Source organism: Hyaena hyaena, unplaced genomic scaffold (genome assembly GCF_003009895.1).
Source record: "Hyaena hyaena isolate Hyena2069 unplaced genomic scaffold, ASM300989v1 scaffold_315, whole genome shotgun sequence".
NCBI classification, from domain to species: Eukaryota; Metazoa; Chordata; class Mammalia; order Carnivora; family Hyaenidae; genus Hyaena; species Hyaena hyaena.
The window spans coordinates 331,280-351,333 of record NW_024080948.1 but is presented as its reverse complement, the minus strand read 5'-3'; the positions used below and the strand labels follow the sequence as shown (position 1 = coordinate 351,333).

At 40.0% G+C, this 20,054-nt stretch overlaps 1 protein-coding gene across 4 annotated transcripts in view; it reads right to left on the bottom strand.

Moving 5' to 3' along the window:
* The window catches only part of LOC120242771 (transient receptor potential cation channel subfamily C member 4 associated protein), a 77,626-nt gene extending 58,213 nt beyond the window's left edge, over window positions 1–19,413 (bottom strand). For all 4 annotated transcript variants that reach the window (XR_005531163.1, XR_005531164.1, XM_039248700.1 and 1 more), the window contains exons 1-3: window positions 19,208–19,413; window positions 6,128–6,256; window positions 3,441–3,557 (exon numbers count right to left, since the gene is read on the bottom strand). Coding sequence is in view for 2 of the 4 variants with exons in the window: in XM_039248700.1 (XP_039104631.1) it covers window positions 3,441–3,557; window positions 6,128–6,256; window positions 19,208–19,375 (414 nt within the window). In the remaining 2 variants the exon portion in view is untranslated. The remainder of the gene's footprint in view (window positions 1–3,440; window positions 3,558–6,127; window positions 6,257–19,207) is intronic.
* Between the last annotated feature and the right edge of the window lie 641 nt (window positions 19,414–20,054).

Below are 20,054 nucleotides of genomic sequence, written 5' to 3'. Positions count from 1 at the left end.
CCTCAAACTGGTCATTAAGTAACTGCTGCAGAAGCAGGAGAGCTGCTGAGGACAGGCAATGTTAAACAATGATTAGGGAACAAAGACTACAGCTGATGCTATGGTATGCAAAAGTGTAACACTTTACTTTTCACAAAAGTAATCTTTACTTTTGTGGAAAATGGCATCATTAAGAAAGTATTTTTTAAACTGCAGTATAACATGACCCAGCAGAGTATACACCACAAATGTACAGCTCTAGTTTTTACAAAGTGAACATCATTCCTGTACCTAAAAAGTAAACCCCTCTACGTTTAAAAGAATCATAAAGTTAAAATTTAATTTTCAAACTTGGGGGAAAAAAAAACCAACACATATAACAAAGGACTTTTTTTTTTTTTTTAACGTTTTTATTTATTTTTGAAAGAGACGAGGGAAAGATCACATGTGCACACGCCCATGAGCAGAGGAGGGGGAAAGAATCCAAAGTGGGCCCTGCATTGATAGCAGAGAGCCCAGCTTTTGGAGCTTGGGCTCACTAAGAGATCATAACCTGAACCAAAGTTGGGAAGCTTAACCAACTGAGCCACGCAGGTGGCCCCAAAAAAGGGCCTTTAAAAACTGAGTACTTAGAAAGTGTTATAGTCCAAATGTTTGTGTCCTCTCAAAATTCGTATGTTAAATCCTACTGCCAAATGGGACAGCATTAGGAGGTAGGGCCTATGGAAGCTGATTAGGTAAAGAGGGCAGAGCTATCATGAATGGGATTATGTCCTTCTAAAAGAGGCTCCTGAGAAATTCCTGGCCTCTCCCACTACAGAAGGACAAAGAGAGGCTGACAGTCTACAAACTGGAAGAGGGCCTTCACCAGACACTAAATTTGCCATTGTCATGATCATGGACTTCCCAGCCTCCAGAACTACAAGAAATAGATTGCTGTTGGTTATAAGTTACCCAGTCTGTGAGAGTTTGTTATAGCAGCCCTAACAAACTAAAATGGAAAATCAATAAAGAAAGGCCTAATAACCAAATAGAAAAGGACGCAAAAAACACTAAGAGACAACTAGCAGAAAAGGAACTACTAATAAATACATGAGAAGATCTTCAATCCCACTCACAGAAGAATGCAACATTTAAAAACTATGAAGAGAATATTTAAATACTCTTAAAAGGCATAAGATGACAATCCAATTAAAAAATGAGAAAAGGAGATACAGATTTTCCAAGGAAGACATACAGATGACCTATAAGCACATAAAAAGATGTTCAACACCATTAGCCATCCGGAAAACCCACAGCAAAGCCACAGTGAGATACCACTCTATACTAAAGAGTATAGCTATAATCAAAAGCACAGGTAATAATAAATGCTGACAAGGATGTGGAAAAATTAGACCCCCCCATACATCATTGGTGGGCATGTAAAATGGTGCAGCTACTTTGGAAAATAGTCTAAAGTGTCCTCAAAAGATTAAACTTAAGAGTTACCATACAACTCAGCAAACCCACTTCTAGGTATATACCCTAAATTAATAAAAACATATGTCCACACAGAAAGTGGACACGAATGTTAAGAGTAGCATTATTCCTAATAGCTAAAAGGTAGAAGCCCAAAAACCCATCAACTGACAAAAAGATATACAAAATGTGGCATATCCATGCAATGGCACATTCTTCAGCCATAAAAAGGAATGCAGTACTGACATATGCCACAACATGGATGAACTTGAAAACATTAAGCTGAATTAAAGAAGTCCGTAACAGAAAACCACGTATTACATGATTCCACTAAGTTTAAATGTCCAGAATAGGGCTATCTATAGAGATAGAAAGTAGAGTAAAAGTTGCCTGCGACAGGGGTGTAGGAGAGTGAGAGCTAAAACATATGATGGAGTTTTTCTAGGCTGATAAAAATGTCTAAAGCTGACGGTGGTGATGGTTGCACAGACCTGCCAATACACTAAAAACCAATGAAGTGTCCCTTTACATGAGTGAATAGTACGGTATGTGAACTGTATCTCAATAAAGCTTTTTAAAAAACTAGAAAAATACCATTTTTCCCATATCTACTTAGCAAATATATAAATTGTACTTAACATGTACCATTTGGGGGGCACTGGGTAGCTCAGTCACTTAAGCATCTAATTCTTGATCTCGGCTCAGGTCACAATGTTACAGTTCATGAGATGGAGCCCCGTATTGGGCCCTGTGCTGACAGTGTGGAGCCTGCTTGGAATTCCTTCTCCCTCTCTGTCCCTCCCTGGCTCGCACACATGCGCACATGCACATGCTCTCTCTGTAATACATAAACTTAAAAAAAAAAGTACCATTTGGTAAAGGAGGTACTGGGGGCCAGTAATGTTCCATTTCATGATCTGGGGTGTAGTGACAAGGGTGAACTTATTTTGTGATAATTATTGGTGCATTTTTCTATAAGACCTTTATAACACAGTCCATAAAAACACAGATATACACACTGCGTTGGTGATGGTGGAGATAAACAGATACTCTTATACTTTGTTACTGCGGATATAAGCTGATAAAATCTCTTAAATATATAATTAACGTTTATAAACAATAAAACACACATATTTTGATCCCATAGGTATATACTCCCATGTACAAAAGCATTTATTGCAACTCTGTTATAAAAGGAAAGGTGTGAGAAAACTCTAAAGGCCCATCAATTGAGGCCTGGGTAAATAAATTATGGTATAACTATACCAGGAAATACTATAGAGCCGTTTAAAATAATCAGGCAGATTTACATGTACTGAAATGAATCCATCCCCAAACTAGAGAATTAACATGGAAAAAGCAATGTACAGAACAGTATACCTGTATTTGGGGTATGCAACCTCTGTGTGGGGAGAAAATAAATCTAAGGTGGGGACAATGGGAGTTATTCTCACACACACACACACACAACCACAGAACAACTCTGGAGGGACACAGAAGAACTAGAAATCACAGTTGTCTCTGAAGAGGGGACAAAGGGAAGTAAGAGACATACCTTTCACTTTGTGCCTTAAAAAAAAAGGTGAATATATAATCAACTCAAATAAATTAATTATTTCTAATGTAAAAGCTATGGTGTTTCAACACAGGTAAGAACCCTGAAACTTCTTTTTTTTAAGTTATTTATTTTGAGAGAGAGACAGAGAGGGTAAGGAAAGGGGCATCGAGAGAGGGAGACAGAGAATCCCAAGTAGGCTCTGCATTGTCAGCATGGAGCCTGAGGTTGGGGCTCGAACTCACAAATCATGAGATCATGACCTGAGCCAAAACCAAGAGTTGGATACTTAACCAACTGAGCCACCTAAGTGCCCCAAGAGCCCATGAACTTCTAAAGATTAAAATTCTAAAGTGTTTGCTCTGAATTCTGAAATTCTTTCTTTCTTCCATTTCAAGAGTTAAATACTCAAGCCAGTAAGCAGTAGTAATCATGAAAAACTACTTACATCAACACCTCCAAACAAGTCAAAAATATAAGTATTTGGATAAGTGGTTTCTTGGGTAAGTTTCCTCTCTTCAGTAACAAATGCCATAGCCTCCATGGAGAGAAGAGGAGAAATTTCCTAGTTTAAAAAAAGCATAGAGAGACTTTCAGTTTTACTATTCAACAGGAACCAGACACCAAAACATCAGCTTTAGTCCCACGTGAACTCCCATGAACCCAAAGACAGGCCCCAACAAACCATAACAGAAAAAAATAATAATCTTACAGAAAGGCTAATATGATGATAAACATTTTAACAGTAGCAACCACTAATTTATTTCATGCTTTATACGTTTCTAGGTACTTCATGTATGACTTTTAATCTTCACAAACCTAAGAGATAACAGTATTATATCATCCCAATTTTAAAGATACACAAACTGAAGAATAAAGAAGCTGTCAACATCACACAACCAGTAGGTGACAGGGCCAGGAATTAAACCTAGGACATCTGGCTCCACAGTCTGCACTTACAGAGGAGAAAGAACCATGTGGGACGAGCTAGGAGATAGAGTGTGGCAAGAATCCAGGACCCTACTCATTATGCTCTCTCTTCATGGACCTCGAGGGAAGATGGAACACAAGGGGCTGGAGCAGCAGTTCTCACACACAGTGAACATCAGAATCACTTGAAGGGCTTGTTAAAACCCACACCACTGAGTCCCACCTGCAGAGTTTCTGATTCAACAGGTCCGGGGTGGGGCCTGAGAATGTGCCCTTATAACAAGCTCCGAAGTGCTGCTGATACTGCTGGTCCGGGTACCACACACCAAGAAAAGGCTGAACTCTCTTACAGACAACCTGTTACATACTGTGCACTGGGCTTTTACCCTTTAGTCCATCTAATCCTTAAAATAAGTCAATGAACTGAGTACAGTTTTACCTATTTGATAGGTGAAAAGCAAAATTATGAAGTTGCCCAGGCTCACATAATTAGTGATTGAACTACTTACGAAAGATTGAACCACTTTCTCTGGGTCTCATTTTTCTCAACTATAAAACTAGGACGTAATTCCTCCTGGCAATACGGTACAGTAGAAGCTGGCTTAGGGGGAAGACAAATCTGGGCTCATCATGTAATAGCCACAGACTTTGTGCGGGCTACTGCTGAGGTTGTTCTCTCTACTGAAGAGGGAATGGTAGGAGACATTGGGTTTCCCTGCCTACTATCTCTTTTTCCTCTTCTTCAAGTAAAAGCCTCATTTCCTTGGAAACATGCCTGCCCTACTTATCACATAGTTCTGCTGGGGCTAGCCCCAGAAGCAGGTGATCAGGCCTAGCCAATAGTCTCTCATCCTCCTCACCTCAGTAGCTGGCCTAAGTTGTAGAAATGCACCCTAGAGGTGTGATCACATGGAGGAACATGAAGCCACACACAGATGGCAAGATAAGAAATGGACAACTTAACCCTGTTCAGCCCTTGAATTCATACCTGCGCTTTCCAGTTATATGAGACAACACAGGATCTGTTTTGCTTCTCTGAGTAGGTTACTATGTCCTGTAATCAAAGTATTCTGGACTAAAACAAATAAATACACCACCCATCTCACAGAATTACCCTACGAATTAAATATGCCTGGTATGCCAGTTTCAAATAAGTATCTGCTGGATGAATAAAGTAATGATCACACAGCAAGCACTCACAAATATTTTCTCTCTTCTCCCTCATCTCTGAGAGATTTTGCAGGAATCAAGTGTAATAATGTAAAATTCCTTGAGAAGTATTTTCAAATAAGTGTAAAAGACTGTAATTATCTCTATCCCATTCAGACTATAAGAAGATCAGGAATACAAAACACTTTTCTTTAAATAAACTTTTATTTGGAAATGATTTTCAATTTATAGAAAAGTTGCACAGACAAAAACCTGTCTTCTTAATGGTAAAGAAGTTTATTTGGTGCCTACTATATTTTAAGATGACTTATGTGATATAATAATCACAACTTTGCCTCTGAATAACATTGTAACAAGTGTCATTATGATCAACTGTAACTTGCATGAGTCTTAATTGCAGCTAGAGCTGGTGATCTAAATTCAAATTTGGGCCCATTCCCCAACTTAAAGTTTGGTTACAATAACCCCAGACCTACTGACTCAGAAACTCCGGGCATGGGGCCCAGAACTCTGTTTTATCAAGACTTCTAGGTGATTCTGAAACACACTCAAGTGTGCGACCAAGTGCCTTAGCAGGTCTCTTCACTCTTCCATCTCCCTCCCAACCATCAAGCCCAGTTACCTCAGCTTCCTATGTTGGCCATAATGACCAACAACCACAAGACCGCTTCCTTGAACCTTTAGCAATATGGGATCTTTAAAAATCCTACTCAAAAAGAATGTCATCCCAATCCCAGGGCACAGGGTTAGCCTCTCAAATTAAGTAAGCACTGCCACAAAATAAGCGTGAAGAAAAGCCCAGAAATATATATCCAGGGAACTTAATGGTGATTATCTAGGTGATGGGATTATAGGTGATTTTTATTTTCCTCCTTGTACTTTTTCTGAACTTCCCAAATTCTATACAGCTTACACAATAAAAACAGGCTATTTTAAAAAGTAGACTAAAGGAGGAAAAAAACAAAACAAAACCAAAACCAGACATCTGTGTCACCTGGAGGTGAATACAGCCCTTCCAAGAGCCTTGAGAGTTACCTTGAGGATGTTTTGGCACTCAATGAAGTCACTGTGGAGGTGGCTGGTTGCATACAGCTTCAGGAGCAGCTGAGGAATTCCACTCCATTTGGACTGTTTGTCCCTCTCTGCCAAAAATGTCTCAGTGAACTGTGAGTCAAAAGAAAAAAAGAAAAAGGAATATTTTACTGCTGAGGAAAGAACTATTAGGATACATGGCAAAGGAAAGCAACTGCCTCCTAAACCCACCCAGGACAAATTAATTCAAATTTCTCCTTTGAGAAACCTTCAAAAGCTCCCCAAAAGCCTACAAGCTAAAAGTGCAACTTCTTCTCTTGTGACACAATGGCCTTTATATTCTGTCACCGACTCTCCTCTCTAGTTTCATCTCTTCCCCAAAGGGTACGCTAGGCTCCAAACGTACATGTTCTCTAGGTCTCTCTGCACATGCTCTTCCCTGCCTGAAATATCCTTGCCTGTTTTTTTCTACCTGGAAAGCTCCTTCTTCTTCTTTAAAGAGCAAGCCAAATAACTAGAAATTTTCTTTGCTGAGCTTCCCTTCTCTCTCCTTTGTAAGAGAGTAAGTGTCCTGCCTCTGGGGACTTATCTAACATTTATCCTCTGTATCATAATTACTGATTCCTTTGTCCCCTCCTCCTTCAGAGTAGCACCAGGCTGTGTTTATCGTGTCCACCTTCTCTCTCTCAAAGAATGCTGGGCAAGAGACTCAGTAAATGTTTGAAGGAATGAGCAATAACCTTCTAGACTTATGACAAGATCATTAACCAATTATGGCACAGTTCCACTAACACTCTAAGGATGTATCATTAATCAGGGGCCGGATGTGAATTATTTTCATATATACTTGTCCTTCAATCAGATCAAAAGCTCTTTATAACTGTTATTACAGGATACGCAGGCTTTCAGTAATGCCTTAGATATCCTGATGCATATCAGTCCTATGATCTTGGACAAGTCCCAGTATCCTTCCTGAGCTTGTTTTATAGATTGTAAAAATAAAATAATACAGAAGTAATAGAGAGGTAATGAAAAGTTTGTGAGAGTGATTTGTGTTAGGGTGAACCAAAGGCATTACCATTTCTGTGGGTAAAAAAAAAAAATTTGAATATCAGCAATTTCACATCATTCAAGCTAGTTCAAATCAAGGCAAGTCCAAAAACAATGGAAAAGAATCTTTCCTTTCCTTGAAAGGAAAGAAAGAAAACAAACATAGTTTTATGGAACACAGCAAAGCACTGTTTACAAATTTATAGGTGTAAATATTTATATTAAAAAAAGACCTCAGATAAATTACCTAAACTTCCACCATGAGAAACTAGAAAAAAGAATAAACCAAACTCCAAACAAGCACAAGGAAATAAAGACTATTGCAAAAATAAATAATTTAAAAAATAAATCACCAAAATCAAAAGTTGGTTCTTTGAAAATAACAAAATTAAAACTTTAGTTACAATGACCAACTTAACAATGACTCAGATAACTAAATCAGGAATGAAAGAGGGGTCATTACTATCAACCTTATGAAAACAAAAAGGGTTATAAAGAAGTACTAGGAACAATTATATACCAACAAATTACATAACCTAGATGAAACGGACAAACTCCTAGCAAAACACAAACAACTGAAACTGAATCAAGACGAATCAAATTGGTGATTTAATAAGAAAAAAGGAAAGAAAACTATCCACAAAGAAAAGCCCAAGTCCAGATGCTTCACTGGTAAATTCTACCAAACATTTAAAGAGAAACCAAAAATACTTAAGACTTTTCCATAAAATAGAAGAGGGAAGACTTCCCAATTCATTCTATTACCCTAATACCAAAACCAGACAAGGATGTCACAATAAAACTACAGATCAAGATTTCTGATAGATATAGACAAAAATCCCCAGCAAAATACTAGCAAACCAAATCTAGCAGCATGTAAAAAGCATCATATACCATGACCAAGTGAAGTATACTCCAGGAATGCAAGGTTGGGTCAACATATGAAAATTAATCAATATAATCAACCTGATAAAGGGTATTTACCAAAAACCCACAGCTATCATCATAACTAACAGTGAAAGCCTGAATGCTTTCCCACTAAGATCAAGAAAAAAACAAGGATGTTGTTGATCCTCACTGTACTAGCGACTCGAACCACAGCAAGTAGGCAAGAAAAAGAAATAATGGCATCCAGATGGCAAAGAAAAACTATTTTTATTTGCAATCCTATGATCTTATACATAGAATACATTAAGGAACTCACATAAAAAACTATTAGAGGTAATAAATGAGTTCAATAAGGTTGCAGGATAAAAATCAATATAAAAAATTAGCTATATTTCTATACAACTACAATGAACAATCCAAAAACGAAATTAAGAAAACAGTTCCATTCATAATGAAACCAAAAATAATAAAACTTAGAAATAAAGTTAACAGGGGCGCCTGGGTGGCTTAGTCGGTTAAGCGTCCGACTTTCACTTGGGTCATGATCGCACGGTTCGTGGGTTCGAGCCCCGCGTCGGGCTCTGTGCTGACTGCCAGCTCAGAGCCTGGAGCCTGTTTCAGCTGTGACTCCCTCTCTCTCTGATCCTCCCCTGCTCACGCTGTCTCTCTCTCTCTCTCCTAGAAATAAATAAAACATTAAAAAAAAATTAAAAAAAAAAAGAAATAAAGTTAACAAAAAAGTACAAGATTTGTGCAATGAAACTATAAAACATCATTGAAAGAAATTAAAGGAGGCCTAAATAAATGGAAAGCCATCCATGTTCATAGATTGGAAGACTTAATATTGCTAAAACAGCAATACTCCCTATATTGATTCAGTGCAGTTTCTATCACAATCCCAGGTGGCTTCATTGAAAAAAATTGACAACCTGATAAAAGGAAATCCAAGGGACCTGGGATGGCCAAAATAATCTTGAAACAAGAGAGCAAAATTGGAAGAATCACACTTTCTGACTTCCAAGTTTATTACAAGCCTATAGTAATCAAGGCTTTGGCATAAGGACAGACACCTAGGTCAATGGAATAGTACTGAGATTCCAAATTAAATCCTTACATTTACAGTCAACTGATTTTTTACAATGGTGTCCACACAATTCAATGAGGAAAAAAAATAGTCTTTTCAATAAATGTTACTGGGACAACTGGCATCAATGAGCAAAAGAATGAAAATAAACTTCTTTACACATACCATATAGAGAAATTAACTCAAAATAGATCAAAGACCTAAATGTAAGAGCTAAAACTATAAAAATATTTAGAGGAAAAGATAGGCATAAGTTTCATAACCTTAGATATAGGCAATGGTTTCTTAGCTATGACATCTAAAGCATGAGTAAACAAAGGAAAAATAGGTAATTCATCACACTGATAACATACAGAGGAACAATTATATGAATATCACAACTGGTGCAGAAAAAGAATTTTGTAAAATGCAACATTACAAACTGAGAAAAGCAGCGAATGGGGCGCTTGGGTAGCTCAGTCAGTTAAGCGTCCGATTTCAGCACAGGTCATGATCTCATGGTTCGTGGGTTCAAATCCCACGTTGGGCTCTGTGCTGACAGCTAGCTCAGAGCCTGGGGCCTGTTTCGGATTCTGTGTCTCCTTTTCTCTCTGACCCTCCCCTGCTCACGCTGTCTCTCTCTCTCTCTCTCTCTCTCTCTCTCTCTCTCTCTCAGAAATAAAACACTTAAAAAAAATAGTTTAAAAGAAAAAAGAGAAAGAAAAAAAGCGAACAAATAATGGTATCTACAGAAAACCTTCAGCAGGGACACTTAGGTGGCTCTATCGATTGTGTCCAACTTGTGATTTCGGCTCAGGTCATGATCTAGTGGCTGATGAGTTAAGTACCATGTCAGGTTCTGAGATGACAGCACTGAGCCTACTTGGGATTCTCTCTGCCCCTTCCCCTCATATGCGCTCTCTTTCTCAAAATAAAGAAATAAACTTAAAAATTTTTTATTAAAAAAAGAAACCTTCAGCAGACATCATAATTAATGGTGAAATGTTTAAGGCTTTCCCTCTTAGATCAGGAATGTGCCCCTTTAACTCAGGCAGCATAATCAGGCAAGAAAAAGAAAAGATAGAAAACTGGAAAGTATAAAATAAAACCTTCATTTGCAGGTATGATATTTGTAAATAACTGTACACATATACAATCCAAAAGAATCTGAAGGTAAAGTATTAAAATTTAACGTCCATATAAATACAAAAACAATATAAAAATCAATCTTGAATGAAATCATGCCATTTGCAGCCATGTGGATGGAACTGCAAAGTATTATGCTAGGTGAAATGTCAGTCAGAGAACGATACCATAGGTTTTCACTCATATGTGGATCTTGAGAAACTTAACAGAAGTCCATGGGGGAAGGGAAGGGGAAAAAAAATAGCTACAAACAGAGAGAGAGGGAGGCAAACCACAGGAAACTCTTAAATAGAGAACAAATTGAGGGTTGATGGGGGGGGAGGGGGAAATGGGTGATGGGCATTGAGGAGGACACTTGATGGGATGAACACGGGGTGTTGTATGTAAGTGATGAACCATGGGAAGCTACCCCAAAAGCCAAGAGCACACTTCACACACTGTATGTTAGCCAATTTGACAAATTATATTTTAAAAAATCAATTTTTTTTGCTTTTATATTATAGCTACAGTTAAAAGGGAGGATTTGACAGAGAGGGGGAGAAGAAAATGTATTGTATTCAACAGACTGAATGCAATCCCAATGAAAATTTTGTTGTAAAAATGTACAAGCTCATTCTAAAATATATGTGGAAATGGCAAAGGGCTAAGAATCAAGGAACTCTTGAAGATAACTAAGTAGGAAAAGCTACTATACACTATATGTAATCTATAGCCAAAATCAAGACATATAAAGTTACAGAAAATAAAAAAATATCCCTAGTATCAGTACAGGGATAAAGAGACAGGAATAGACAGGAAACAGATATGAAAACACATCGCAGAGTACTGGGGGAATAAGAGACTTTCCAATAAATAACATTGAGTCAATTGGGTATCTTTATGGACAAGTTCATACCACATCAAAAACAAATTCCAAATGGAGCTTATATTTAAATGTAAGGGCCCCTGGGTGGCTCAGCTGGTTGGAAGTCCAACCCTTGATTTCGGCTCAGGTCATGATTTCACAGTTCATGAAATTGAGCCCCATGCTGGGCTCTGTGCTAACAGTGCAGAGCCTGCTGGGGAGTCTCCCTCTCTTCTCTCTCTGCCCTTCCCAACTTGTGTTTTCTCTCTCTCTCTCAAAATAAACATTTAAAAATAAATAAATGTAAAAGGCAAAAATAATAAAGCTTCTAGGAAATAAACAGAATTCCTTCACGATCCTTAGAGTAGGCAAAGATTTCTTAAATAGAATACAAAAAAACACTAACCATGAAGGAAAATGGTGATACAAAGAGCTATATTAAAACTAAACATTTCTATCAAAAGATATTTTTAGAGACTAAAAAAGTAGGTCACCAAATGAGAGAAAATATTTGTAAAACATCACTATAAAGGTTCATATCCAAGAAATGAAAAGACTTCAAATCAGTAAAGAAAAAAACCCATAGGAAAAAATGTGCAAAAGAGCTAAACAGGCCATCCATAAAAGAGGATGTCCAAATAGCCAAAAGACTTCTGAAAAGGTGCTTAATTGCATTAGTTATAGGGAAACACAAACTAAAACTATAAGGAGACAGAATGGCTAAATTTAAAAAGACTGGCAACACCATGGGTTAGCGAGAACATGAAACAGAAACTCTCATACATGGCTGGTGAGAAAGTAAACTAGTATAGCCACTTGGGAAAGTGTTTGGTAATAGCTACTGATGCTCAATCTATACATATCCCATAACCCAGTGATTCTACTTCTAAGTATATACCCAAAAGAAATTACACATATATGCATCAGGAGACATGTACAAGAATGTTCATACCAAGTAGTACTCATAATAGTCCCAAACTGGAAAGATCTCATATATTCAACAGAAGTAGAAGGAATTGTGGCTTGTTACTACAATAGAATACTATATAGCAATAAAAATTAATGAACTACAGCTTCACCAGTATCATGAATCAATCTAATAAATATCGATTGAAAGAAAGCAGACTTGGTATATACTTTTTCATTCTACTTATATAAAGCATTAAAACTAGTACTCCTAAATACAATTTTAGAAGTCAGGCTAGTGGGGCACCTGGATGTCTCAGTTGGTTAGGTATCCGATTTTGGCTCAGATAATGATCTCTCTTTGTGGGTTTGAGCCCCATGCTGGGCTCTGTGGTGACAGCTCAGAGACTGGAGCCTGCTCAGGATTCTGTTTCCCTCTCTCTCTGCCCCTCCCCTGCTAGCACGCGCGCGCGCGCTCTCTCTCACTCAAAAATAAAAACAAATGTTAAAAAAAAGAAGTCAGGCTAGTACTTTCATTTGGAAAGGAGGAAAACTAGACCTGTAGGCTAGAGGTACAGAAGTGATCTAGCTGGTTGCTATGTAGATGATGGCTTTATTACTATTCATTGGGCTGTGTATGTATTTCTTGTGCATTTTTATTTGCACGTTATATTTCAACACAAGAAGCTTTTGAAATGCTTAGAACAAAATAAATCTGTATGCACTGATTATGGAAGGATTTCTAAGACACAATTTCAAGTGATAAAAGATAAATGCAAAATATGTATAGTATGATACCACCTGTGTAGGAAAAAGATATATAGACATATTTGCTTTTCTAAGTTTTACATGTCTCTAGATACATACATAAGAATCAATAACCATAGTTGCCTCTGGGAGTAGAGCTGGAGGGTGCTGGCAGAGGTGGCAGTGGACTACTTACAAGGGAGACTTACTTTTCTCTGCAACCTGTATGTGTATATGTTACCTATTCAAAACACATATTACCTCTAGAGGGGAGGGGATGACGTGAAGGGATATTAACTATACTGGTACTTTTTTTTGAGAGAGAGAGAGAGAGAGCGAGCGAGCAAGCATGAGTCAGGGAGAGGGGAAGAGGAAGGGAGAGAGAGAATCTTAAGCAGGCTCCACACATGGGGCGCCTGGATGGCTTAGTCGGTTAAGCGTCCGACTTTTGCTTAGGTCATGATCTCGCGGTTCGTGAGTTCGAGCCCCGCGTCGGGCTCTGTGCTGACTGCCAGCTCAGAGCCTGGAGCCTGCTTCAGTCTGTGACTCCCTCTCTCTCTGACCCTCCCCTGCTCACGCTGTCTCTCTCTCTCTCTCTCCTAGAAATAAATAAAACATTAAAAAATTAAAAAAAAAAAAAAAAAGCAGGCTCCACACTCCGCACAGAGCCTGATATGGGGCTCAATCACATGACCCTGGGATCACGACCTTAGCCAAAATAAAGAGTTGGACACTCATCAGACTTAGCCACCCAGGCGCCCCTACTAGTACTTTCTTTATATATACATATTTTTTTTTCTAGGAGAGAGAGAGAGAGACAGTGTGAGCAGGGGAGGGTCAGGCTCTGAGCTGGCAGTCAGCACAGAGCCCGACGCGGGGCTCGAACCCACGAACCACAAGATCATGACCCAAGCGAAAGTCGGACGCTTAACCGACTAAGCCACCCAGGCGCCCCCCTACTAGTACTTTCTTAAGTTTCATAGTGGATACATGGGTACTGTGGTAATACTTTGGTATTACTTACTATAGGTTTTTGTAGGTCAAATATTTAATAAACACACAAGTAAGTCTCTCCACAATGGCACCTGTAGATGTTCAATAAATATCCCCATCCTATTCCCAAAATATCTATACTTATCTCCCATTATGTCCCATACAAACATTTTATTGCCTCTTCCCTGTCTTCTACTGACCAATTAGGAGGACTTTCTCAGTGGTATTCTTAGTGTCAGAAAGATCTCTGCTACTTGTTCAAATTCTATTCATTCTTCAAAACCAACTCAACTCTCTGCTATTCCATAAAGTTCTCTAAAGCAACCAAAGCCCAACATAATCATGAGAGAGAAGATGGCTTTTAAAAATAGGAGGACCCTATGAACAGATACCATATGTTTGCACATATAGGTGTCAGCACAGAGCCCAACATGGTGCTCAAATTTACAGACCACAAGATCATGACCTGAGCCAAAGTTGGATGCTTAACTGATTGAGCCACCCAGGTGCCCCACCATCATATAAGTAAATTCTTAATGTCAATGGCCCAAAAAGTGATATAACCACATTAGGAGAACAAAAAGGAAATATGTAGCATAGGGTGTTGTGAATTAAATCCTAGTTTACAGAGGAAGAAAACAGATAATGTCTCAAACTGAAAAGTCAAGCAATAGCATGTTACTTACAAATACTGGCTATTCTGTTTCCTAGAGGACCCTTCCTCTGCAAAACAAACAGCTACAGCGTGGACAGTGGTTGCCTCAGGAGGGTACAATTTGGGGGCAAAAAGTGGGGTAGAGCATTGCTGTTTTTAGTTACAAGACTTATAATACCTAGAGAGCTTCCAATAGTTCTCCAAATATCCAACTTCACAAGGAATTTCTTTTACCACCTCTATGTTGTCTTACAAGGCACTTACTTCCATTTAAAAATAATCATTTGGATTTTGTTTTCCTTGTGAACAGCTAAGTACTGTGATGAAAGAGCCACCAATCCAGGCATCTTCAAAGCTGAATTACTGGCAGGTGTTGTATGGGTTTCTCCCCTTGGAGTACTTGTGGTTTGACAGTTTATAGCAGCGATAATCTCTTACATCATGTTGCCTAAGCTGTCAACCTGTTCAGTGGATATGACATTTCCAAGCACTTAGTTTTCATTGACTTAGTCTGTCTTTACTGTTTTTCTTGTTAAGTAATTAAAGGGTGAATTCCATAAACATAAATGTGCATCTTATTTGTTAGTCCTAAGTGTAAGATATCTAATGCCTTATAACATCATATTTAGTGCAAGTAAATAGCAGTCTTAAAAAATAATTCAAGATTAAATACCTTCTTAGGTTATTCTGATAACAAATGTTAACCAATGAATACTTGTGTCCACTGTAGTGGGATCTGTTTTGCTTCAATATAATTAGGAGTGAATTTTATGGTATGTGAATACAGAACTTCCTGTTAAAATGAAAATATTTATATTTTTAGTTTATGAGAATGTATCCAATCCAGGGGTTTTTTAATATCAAATTACCCTTCACAGGCAAGGGAAGACTATAGTTGACTTAAACTCCTAGGTTTCACAAACACTAGTGCTTAGAATGAGGCTAAAACAAATTTATTGAAATTTTTTTTAAAAAGGAGGGTCAAGCTCGAGAAAAAACTTGAAGTAATATTCAGGTAGACTTTAGATATGCAAGTAATCATGAAGGAAGCAATGACTGGCATTTGGGAAACAGAATGAGGATGCCATAACCTAGTTTGTCACCAGACTGTCAAACTGAAGGACTAGCTCTAGGGGTGGTGCGTCATGACCTGTGAGAGTTACTCTGCCCCGAGCCTAGGATTTGCCTAGTCTATAACCCTTTCCCTCAACTCCTACTGATCATGCAGGTCTTATGCACTCATGGTAAGGAATCTGGGTTTGATTCTAATTGCAGTGAGATGCCACTGGAGGGTTTTAAGCAAGGGATTTATAAGATCTGATTTGCCGTAAGAATCACATGTGCTGATAAATATACATAGGCTCTGTAAATGCCACAGCACTATATCAGCACTACTTTATTACTTTGACAGAGAGCGAATTCAATGGGAGAAAAGAAAATAAGGCACACTGAAATCCACATAGAACAGGCCCATTCTAAATAAAACATGTGGTCCAGAGTCTTCTCCCAGACTTCTCTTCAGTTCCATTTAGAGAAACAGGGAAGACTTGGGGATGATCAGGTTTGGCCAAAGAGGAATCAGGCATTTTATTTAACATACTGAGTTTTGAGATGCTCATGAAACATCTAAGTGGAGGTATTGAGACAATATTTGGATATACCTATCTGGAGTTAAATGGAGAAATCTGGATGGAAATATAGATTTAGGATCCATCAGAATATAGAATATTTGTTAAACAGTATTTGCTAACCTTTTTAGCATGCTTACCATATGTAAAAATACTATTTTAAGTGCTTTAAATGTATAAACTCATTTGGTCTTTTTCAACTCACGAACCCTGAGATCATGACCTGGGCCAAAGTGGGACACTTAACCGACTGAGCCACCCAGGTTCCCCCAAGCAGTATTTTAATTCAAACAATTTTCTGAGTCCTGAGTATCAAGGGCCTGCCACTGTTTCAGGTTCTGTTTCAAAGAAAAATAAGACAAATTCCCTTGAGAAACCCAATCTAATAGCTACAAGCTGACATCAACTAGTTACTGAACATCTACTATCTGCCTCATACTGGCCAAGCTTTTTAGACCTATTATTTCACGTAATCCTAAGAGCCCTGTGAGATAGATATTATTGACATTTTAGCAATAAGGAAACTAAGGTTCAGAAAGGTTAAATAATGTCACCTGGATCACTCAGCTGGTAAGTGATGGAACATGGGTCAATCCAGGTCCACTTTCCTTTAAAATCTGGTCTTTTCCAAGGAAATCCTGTTATATGCTACAACATGAATGAACTTTGAGGACATTAAGCTAACTGGAATAAGCCAGTCACAAAAAGACAAATACTGTTTGACCTCACTTCTAAGAAGTATCAAAACTAGTCTAATTCATTCGAGCCCTGAGCCAGGCTCTGTGCTGACAGCTCAGAGCCTGGAGCCTGCTTTGGATTCTGTGTCTCCTTCTCTCTCTCTAACCCTCCCCTGCTCATGCTGTCTCTCTCTCTCTCTCTCTCAGAAATAAATAAAACATTAAAAATTTTTAAAAAAACCAAACCTAGTCTAATTCATAGAAACAAAGTAGAATGATGGTTTCCAGGGGATGGGAGGGAAGTTGTTGTTTAATGGGTATAGAGTTTCAGACTGGCAAGTTGGAAAAATCCTGGACATCTGATTCACAACAGTGTGACTATATTTGACAATGCTGAATTGTACACTTAAAAACGGTTAAGATGGGAAACTTTACGTGTTTACCACAACTTAAAAAAAATTTTTTAATCTGGTCTTTCCCAGTATACCACATGCCACAACGGACATGCTTACTGTGCTATGGTACAGTAATAGCTGTTCCATAGCACAGTGAGGAAATAATTTACCTGTAATGTGGGGAAAGGTGGTATGGGGGAAGGGGCAAGGAAGACTAGTTTTAGGAAGGTAGTTCTTCTCAACCCCTGAAATAGTTCCCATACCCACATACAACTACTCATTAAAACAACTTGCCTAACCCAGGCTCAAGAATATTCTACCACCCTTCTATCTGGTGAGCTTCTCCAATCTCCTCCCAGTCCAGGTCCTCCAGCACTGGAAACAAATTAATATCCTAAATTGCCTCATTTATTATTCTGAATGACTTCTGTGGCTCCCTTCTGCCCTCAGAATGTAAAGGATTAGCAAAATGGGTGTTTAGGAGATTACCTAACTTTTAGGAGCCTGTTTCCTCATCTGTGATAAGACAGGAGTTCCAACACCTAATTCAGAAGACTGAAAATTAAATGAAGACTTGTATGCATACCTTGCTCAATGTCTTGAACCAAAGTATGCGCTCAGTAAGTTCATTCCTTTTCTGCCTGCCCCTACAACCCAGTTAAGTAAGGCATTTTGGTTTAAAGAACAAGAGAGCAAGTATTTCCAGGATGTTAAGGCAGATAAAGAAGAATGCAAGGGGGGAAAAGTTACTCAACTATGATTATCTGATGTTCAGGAAAATACTGCTCATCCAGAACTGTTTCTTCATCTGTAACCTGCTAGAACAGAGACCACCTGCTTTTTTCTTTTAACCTTTATTCTGTCCCTTTAATCATGTGAGTAATATTGAAATGGCTCAAATATACTATATGTAGTATACCATGAAAATCTCACTCCTATTCACTCCCCGATCTACCCAATTGGCGCCTACTCCCACCAACCACTTTATTAATTTCTTGTGCATCCTTCAAAAAGTTTCTATATGCAAAAGCTGTCTTTAAATTAAGTAATGCTTTACAGTTGTGTTCACAACCTAAGATTTGGGAATGAATGGCGGGGGGAGGGGGGGAGAGACAGTGATCAGCTCCATGAGTCTAGGTCTTTTCATCCTGCCTCACTCCAAAGCAGTGTCCTCCATTCATTCAAAAAATACTAATCATATATTGGGCGCCTATTATAAGTTAGATACCAGGTACAGCATTAACTGATTATCCTTCAACCCTTACTAAGCAACAAAAATGCACTTAACGCTTTACACAATTGTCTCCATTGATTCTCGGGACACCTTAACACGCAGGTTACAAATCACCACCTTCATTTTACATATGAGGAAACTGAGGCACCAAAAGGTCACTTGCTCAAGCAAGAATTTGAATTCAGGCCTAACTCCAAAGTCCTCGCTCTTAACCATGACACTCCACATTGGCAAAACAGAGTCCCTGCACCCTTTGGAACTCAGCCTAAGGTTGGACACAGGCGACAAAAAGGGTAGACAACAAAGAAATATGTAATTACAGACCAAGAAAGTAATGTGAGCGAAACGAATTCAGGGCTGTGACTGAATAACAATGCGGACCTACTTTAGAAGTGGGGTGGGGGGGGTGAGGGGAAGTGTCAAAGAAAGGCCTCTCTGAGAGAATGACATTTATGATAGGCTTGGGAACCGTTCGAGGGCTGCATTAACGCCCGACCGCCCAATTCACGGGAGACAACTCGAGGCCCTTAGAAGCTATAGCAAACTCGCCCAGGGTCCCCCAGACGTGTAGACGTGGCGCAGGGTGAGGAGGATCCAGGAGCTGGGCCCAGGGCTCGTACACGCCACCGATACCCAATGCAGCCCAGGCAGGCTCGGCCCCTCACCAGGGCCTCTAGCCCGCTGCTGCCCACCGCCCGGCGGCGGCTGACAGCATCTGCACAGCCTGCAGGGAGGCCCCGCAGCCGGCCAAGAAGGGTCGGGCCCGTACTGCGGCGGCCTGGAAAGGCCTCTTCTCCGGTCCCCCGCCAGCTCCCGCCCGGTCCGCCCCGCCCCGCCCCTCCGGGCCGGCTTCGTACCTGCACGGCCCGGACCAGGCCCCGGCCAGTCAGCTGGCCTTGCCGCAGCTGCAGCAGAATGTTACTGGGCCGCGGCCGGCCGCCCCATCCGCCCCAAGCCGCCACCGTTGCCGCTGCCCGTCGCCCTCGGCCGGCCCCAGACCCAGCAGCCGCCGGCGCCGCCGCCATGTCTCCTCGTCCGACAAACAGGAAGCAAGCGGCCCCGGGGCCGCGGAGATTTCTACGGGGCGGCGGAGGGGTCGCCGCAGCGCCCCCAGCGGGACGACGGCGGAGGCGCAAGCCGCGTGGCACGGTCCGTGCGCGCCGCGAGCTCTACTGGGAAATGTAGTCTTGTTCTCAGGGGAGGCAGGTGCGAAAGAGCAATGTGGCGTTTCCTGCGCCACTTGTTTTTTGGGGCCCCTCGGTCTTGCATTCCGGCGAGGAGCACTGTACCTGCGTGCGCACTCTCCCATTTGTTCCCTGTTTGGGGAGGTTACAGCCAATTGGCTAGGAAAACTCCTGGGTTCCAGTCCAGGAATCAAGCCGTCCGGACTGATTCCTGCCTGCCTCTCTCTACCCCTGACTCCGTGCGGACAGACCTCGGCTCTCTGCCCCTTAATTTCCTTAGTTCATTCAGTCAGTAGTTCCTGGGAGTCTGTTCAGCTAGTAAATAGTTCCTAGGGGCCTGCTCTGTGCCCACTCCGAACCGGTCACTGGGAATACTGTGGTGAGCAGAACAGACAAATTAGGATCCTGTTTTGGAATGCAGGTTACAGAAGAAGAGGGCAGATCCATACACAAATAAATGCACAATAGCAGAGTGGATCAGCTGTAAGTGGTTAGGTTGTTGTGAAGTTAAATGAAATAA